The sequence below is a fragment of the Rutidosis leptorrhynchoides genome, chromosome 5 (genome assembly GCF_046630445.1).
Source record: "Rutidosis leptorrhynchoides isolate AG116_Rl617_1_P2 chromosome 5, CSIRO_AGI_Rlap_v1, whole genome shotgun sequence".
In the NCBI taxonomy this organism is placed as follows: Eukaryota; Viridiplantae; Streptophyta; class Magnoliopsida; order Asterales; family Asteraceae; genus Rutidosis; species Rutidosis leptorrhynchoides.
The window spans coordinates 367,129,010-367,135,898 of record NC_092337.1 but is presented as its reverse complement, the minus strand read 5'-3'; the positions used below and the strand labels follow the sequence as shown (position 1 = coordinate 367,135,898).

Here is a 6,889-nt window from a genome sequence, read left to right as displayed (position 1 = left end):
TGTTTTTACTTCAAATTGGGATTCGAGACGGAACCGAACCGAACAAGTTTGATCTGAAACCGTACCACGCACACCCCTACCGGATCCTCAGATCTTTTATATATATATATTAATATTAATATTTTTGAAAAAAAGTAATAAATCTAGATTTCTAGCCCTGCACTGCACAGTTCAACAATTGTTGCAAAATATGTGCATCAGCAGGGATATGTTAGCTCTGTGTTGACTTTGTTAACCCATCCAGCGGTCCCCGGTAGTCCACTGGAGGCGAAACACCATCACCCATTTCCCCACAGCATGTCAGGCCCGAGATTCGAACATGCATTGTTATTGTTGCAATCTTCGCATGCATGGAACCAATGGATCATTTGGGCTCGGTAAGAACGGTTTTTGATCCAATTATTTAGAAAATCCTCACCTAATAGAAATCGAACTATCACCTCCCCTCAAGGAGGGTGAGTCATTCACCCCTAGCCTGAGTCATTCACCCCTAGCCTATTGGCCCATTCTCACTATTGGCCCATTCTCACAGTTCAACAATTATCTGTGCTGCAACAACCGTTCTTAAAAATTGGTACCAAATCCCCAAAAAAACTACTCAATCGTTGAATCCTTTAATGGCGACATACAAGCTCGCTGTGATCTTAAAAAACCCTAACAATAACCACGAATTCCTAATCGTTAAACAAACTCCACCTCCCAAATACGGCGACCACGAGTACGACTCCTACGTTGACTCCGACCTCTGGGACTTGCCGTCGGCCAATTTGTCGTTACTATCACCCGAATCAAATGCCTCGAATCATCAATTCGTATTAGAAAACGAAGACTCATCCTCACAATATATCAATTTAAGAAACTTTGATCTTCAATCAGCTCTCACTGAGGTAATAAGAATCATGGAATGTTATTTACTTTGATTTAACTTTGTTAAAACTCCGTACATAATAATATATAAATATAATAAATAGTCATATTCATATAGATATTAAAATGTTTAAATAATAACTCAATATTGGTTAGAACTAATCATAAATCGCCCAAATATGAATCGTTTTATTACTCCAAATTCACGAACTTTACAAACTTTCGTCCTTTATTTTAAAGTAATAAACATTGTTTTGGAACATATTGCAATGACAAAGATTCGTATATTGCATTAGAATCATTTGAGAATGTTTCAAAACACTGCCCAAACAATATACTAGAGTGTAGAGACGTACAATTGTGAAGTTCGTGCCATTTAATGTGTGAAGTAGTGTTCGTGGCTTCTGATATTCGCATGAGAATATGACTTAATGGTATATATTCTGAGTCATATTCCATGATGAATATTAAATAAATCGTACATCCCTTAGATCGTAACGGTACATTTATTTATCTATGTTTGATGGCTGATTGTAGGTTTTGGGACAAATAGAATTTGGATCAGTAAATGAGATAAAGTGGAAGTTTTTATCCTACGTGGAGGAACCTAATTTTGGACCAGGGAACTCTGTTTCTACTGTTTATGTAACTGGAGACTTTGTTACTGATATTGGGGTTTTAAAAGGTTAGTTATCAATAACGTCGTATTGTAACGTTGATTTGTGACAGTGATTTAGTTTATTGAATACGAGTGAAAATTAATGGTGCAGACCACTGTCAGTGGAGTAGCAATGAAAGGTGTTTCAAATGGATTCTGTATGTAAAGCCAGGTGTAGATCGTCTTGGGCCGTTAGTAGTTGAAGGTGTACTTAAAGACTCGATGCATTCTGAACCATTAAAATTGCCTTCAACCTTGTCTCGCCAGGTTTGTAATCATTAAATATATTATTAATTTTGTATTTGTATCATGGAATGAGATTTGTTGGTCTTATGATGTCATATTATGTAACTGTGGCATGTTTTTTATTTATATTAGGAGTACCCTGTTGGTGTAAATATAATACCTATGGGAAGCAGAACAGCAAAACCTTATCATACGACGAATTTGATTGTATTTGCACCTGGGAATAGTGACGCAGGTTGTGAAGGTAGTTCGTTTGTTGCTCAGGGAGATGCAATGATAGTCGATCCAGGGTGTCGATCTGAGTTCAATAAAGAGGTACCATACATAAGCTATATGTATCAACTTATGCTTTTAGTATTTTAAGTACGTAGTATTATTATTGGGAGCTGTATGAATCATCTTTTCGCCCAATCAGTTTTTTTTCTTAACATTATATCAGAAATAAGCCATTTTTTATAATAATGCGTCCAGGGGAGAATAATAACAATGTTCTCTTTAGTTAGAAATCAACACTCCTATTTATATATACTAAAATACAAGAATTGAGTTAACCATTAGAACTATCTAAACAAGGAAAGTAAAAAAAACAAAAAATCCCTGTTAAATAATCCTATTAATAACCTCTAATCTCTAACAATATTCACTCACACATGTCCCTAACTAAACTTAAACACGCCAACTATCGCTATATTTTTAGGTCAGAGGTCCTATAATAATCTATTAATATATTTGTTTAATACTACAATGCATATAGTTAATACTATACTTAAATAGTGAACTTACTTAAAAGTACCTTTGATATATTTCAAACTTTTGTTATTGTACTTTTTCAACAAGAACAACAAAACCCAATACCACATAAGTGGTGTATGGGGAGGTGAGATGTAGACAATCCTTCCCCTATCCTAGAATAAAGACAAGTCATTTCTCCACCCGGAGTAAAAACACTGTCAAGAGTAGAGAAAGTCATCCCTCTCTCTATTCAACGGATAGAGAGATTGCTTCCGAGTGGACCTCCGACCAATAAGTAGGAAATTTTTTTTAGAAAAATAAAATATAATTAAAAATAAAAATAAAATTGAGACACTATGAAAATGGTAAAATCAAATTTTCATGGGTTTTAAATCCTGCCCGAAATTTACTTTAGGCTCTAAGAGTCGGTCATGTTATTGTAATTTTTATTTTACTAATTTATATTCTTTCTTTATTCCTCATTTTTTTAGTTTGGTAACTTGTATGATGTTTAAATTTTGACAACCAGCTTGCAGAAATTGTTACTGCTTTACCACGAAAGTTGATCGTCTTTATCACTCATCATCATCGTGATCATGTCGATGGTAAATAATAACAGAAAGTAACACAACTGATATTTTATCCATCAACTTTATTCACCGTCCAACATTTTTTTTTTCTTTTCATTTTCTCTCTTTTCAGGCCTTTCCACTGTATTCAAGACCAATCCTGATGCTCGTCTTTTGGTCCACGAAAACACCATGAGTCGCATTCAAAAAGGTTAGGACACTTTAAGTAATACACGTTACATATTTAAATGTATATAATTCTTTTAAAATGGATCCATATTTCATAACTGCATTTATTGCATTTAGATGATTGGTCTGGTGGTTACACCACAGTTTCTGGAACAGAAGAGATCTGCATTGGCGGGGAGATATTGAAAATCATTTTTGCCCCGGTAAATAATGACCACTCGTTATCTTTCTGTGTTAGATTCAAATTATGCGTAACTATAACAATTTTTATTAATTATTAAATTAATAATTATTACTGTAATATTGATAATGTAGGGGCATACAGATGGACATCTAGCATTGCTTCATGTTAGCACTAACTCTTTGGTTGTTGGTGATCATTGTGTGGGGTAACATTCTGCAACTTGATATCCAATTCATGTTAAAACATATGTATGATCAAATATATATAATAAATATAAATATATATAATACTGTAACAACTATTATTACTATTATTATTTTCAGACAAGGAAGTGCGCTCTTGGATATCAATGCTGGTGGGAATATGAGTGTAAGTTAACTTTATAAGCCGTTCTTAAATATATTATATTATGACACTAAAGTTCCAATTTTATTTAAATCTTTCTCTCTTTTGCAGGATTACTTTCAAACAACTTACAAATTTATAGACTTTTCTCCAAATGTTTTGATCTCGATGCATGGTAGGATTAATCTATGGCCGAAACACATGCTCTGCGGATACCTAAAGTATGATATCGATATCGTGCACTCATTATCAACTAATATAAAATAATCTACAATTTTGTCGTGTGTAATTTTTTCAACTTAAAAAAATGTTTTTTTAATCGAATGAGAGCAGTTTCTAAAATGTGATACAAGATTTTACAATTGGTTTATTTTAGGAACCGGAGAAATAGAGAAGATACAATCTTGAAAGCGATAGAAGCAGGTTCTAATACTTTGTTCGATATTGTTGCTTATACGTATGCTGATGTTGACCGTGGTCTTTGGGTTCATGCTGCATCTAATGTGAGACTCCATGTTGACCACCTTGACCATCAAAATAAGTTGCCAAAGGTACAAAATCTATAGCCTATTTTAATATATTATTTGTGAACAAGAACAATATTACAGCAATTAATAGTCTAATAATAAAATGATTTCAATAGTTTTGATGCATTAAAGTGGACTTTGGCCCGACTTTCAAACATGTTTGGCTCATACGACCCATTCCCTTATAGTTGTATTATTTTGTCTGACCCATTTAGGATAAAATAAGAACCAAAACGACCCGATCATAAGGAATTGGGTCAAATTTCTATCTCTAATATCAAATTCATTCTGGATTCTGCAGGGCTTTTCTTTAGAAAATTTCCACAGCAGTTGTTCTCAGTTTACTGTCCAAGTGGGTAAACTGTAAACCAATGCAATGATTGCTGCTCAATGCCCCCTGTTACACTAGGTTATACTTTTTTTAACAATTTAAAATAATTGCTGTATTATAGATTTAGGCATGTTAAGATGGGTCTTACATGTACAGTAAGCTACATCGATATAGTTGGTTCGAGTTTCAGGGGACATAAGACATATATGTACGTACAATAGTCATGTTTTTTTTGTATGTTAAACTTCGATATTTTAACCTGGATCTTTCATCTATCGTTCGTGTAGGAATTTTCTAAATACAAGTTTCAGTCAAACCTGCACGGTGCATTTCTTCACAAGATGGATTTGGGCGTACTTCAGCAAAAGTATTGATTTTCGAACTGCTGTGTTGGTTGGTGCTATAACCACATCTGGAGTTGCTATCTTGTATTCAATGAAAAAACAATGTTAATTATTTGTAGAAAAGTCGAAAGGGTCGAGTGTCTTTTGGTTATGTACATGTACTTAATAACCGCAACTCACTGTATGTCTCGGATCATGAGCTGAGTTAACTGGCCATTATTCGATGTCTTGTATCCAATTAAATCATGTTGTATTGTATATGCTTCGAGGAGGGGTTTATACTAATGTTACGTGTGCATAAGAGCATTCACATTGGATGAACAACCCAATCGTATATAATGCAAACCCAATCGAAAAAGAGGGAATTGGCTAAACTCAGGTTTTTAGCTCGAACCCTTGATCAAACACTTGCATAGAGATAAAATGAGGTGTCTCGACGTACTTTGTCGCTGAATAGTTAGCACTGTATATCGTTGCCACCTCAGCTTGTCTTTCAAGTCACATTTCTGTCTACGTAATTGATGAAGTAGCTAGGGTGTTTTCCTGCATACCGAGTCCTCTTTGTATGTGTGTTTTTTCGAGTCTTTTTCTTATAGTTTTGTAATATTGAATATATTCGTGTCTATAATAAGGCTTAAGCCTCTTCATTTGTAATTATTCTTGTTTTATTAATAAAGTTGATCTCTAAAAAAAAATTACTATAAGCAAATATGACCTTTTTCTTATATTTTAGAAGTATTGATTCCAATATTGAGACGATGCTTGACTTGTATATTCAAATAACAGGACCAAATGTGGTTTTTATGTTTCTTTTGTTCTAAGAACGGGTAAATAGAAGAGATTTTGTCTAGTTTAGGTTAGTTGGAGAGCCTAAATACTTTTACTTAGATTTACGTGGGCTAGTAGGACTATTTCATGACCGTTATCGTTAGTGCATGTTTTTGGACATTGATATTTTGTGTTTGATTGGTTTCATTGTTTATTACGTTTATTAGATTATTAGTTAATCAAACATATTTTCGTGAATGTTAAAATCCATTGTTCATGCACATCCGTACGGAAGATGACACATTAGTAGAGTCCAAGTGATACGGATAAGAGACACGTCCGTACAGACCAACTGTCAGACCATATTAATAGAGGGTTTCGGGTTCCCAATTCAAGGTTACTCACTTTTACACCTCCCTAGCCGTAAGTATTCTCTCCCAATCGTCTAGCTTACTGTTCTTGTCGATTTCTTAACTTAAAACGTTCATTCTAAAAGCGGATAGATAAAGGTTTTTAATTGTTTTGGTTGAAAATATAATATTGAAGATTCCGCACACAATATTGTAATAACAATTTATTTATTCTGTTAAATCGGTCCTACAATTTCTGAACTTATCATTTGCAAAACGTTATACTAATAAAATGACATAATTAAGTTTGAATGTAAAAGTTATTTGTCAATCACTAAATTATTATTACGAAGACCAACCTTTATATTGTTTAATATGCATACTTTGCTAAAAGTTACATTAAAAATTAAAATGCCACCAATAACACGCTCCATGGGCATCCAACAACTTTGCTACCGAAACATAATCGTCCTTTTATTTTATCTTTTCTTTTCTGCTTTTTTCAAAAAATAAATACTTAGTTTTGAACTAATTAATATTTCTCATAATTTACTAAAATATGGATACGCCACATTTAACGACGGAAATAAAGGCGAAGGGATGACCCCTCAATAAAAATGAATTTGAATTGAATATTGCTTCTGTTAATGCGAACAAAGGAGAGGAGGTGGCTGGTATTGAGAACGAAGTTGTGGATGATGATGGTTTTGTGGCTGAGTTGCAATTTGGGAGTAGGTTGTTAGACAATGAATTCCCTCCGTCGGTTATAATCCGTCGGT

At 33.8% G+C, this 6,889-nt stretch overlaps 1 protein-coding gene across 1 annotated transcript; it reads left to right on the top strand.

Annotated features, from left to right (window-relative positions):
- The first annotated feature begins 543 nt into the window (after positions 1 to 543).
- Positions 544 to 4,717, top strand: LOC139847997 (uncharacterized). Its single transcript, XM_071837735.1, has 12 exons — positions 544 to 887; positions 1,405 to 1,552; positions 1,638 to 1,792; positions 1,904 to 2,086; positions 3,033 to 3,108; positions 3,206 to 3,283; positions 3,379 to 3,464; positions 3,577 to 3,650; positions 3,769 to 3,814; positions 3,902 to 4,011; positions 4,167 to 4,341; positions 4,619 to 4,717. The coding sequence occupies exons 1-12, from the start codon at positions 618 to 620 to the stop codon at positions 4,682 to 4,684; spliced, it is 1,467 nt and encodes a 488-aa protein (XP_071693836.1). The 5' UTR covers positions 544 to 617; the 3' UTR covers positions 4,685 to 4,717.
- The last annotated feature ends 2,172 nt before the right edge of the window (positions 4,718 to 6,889 follow it).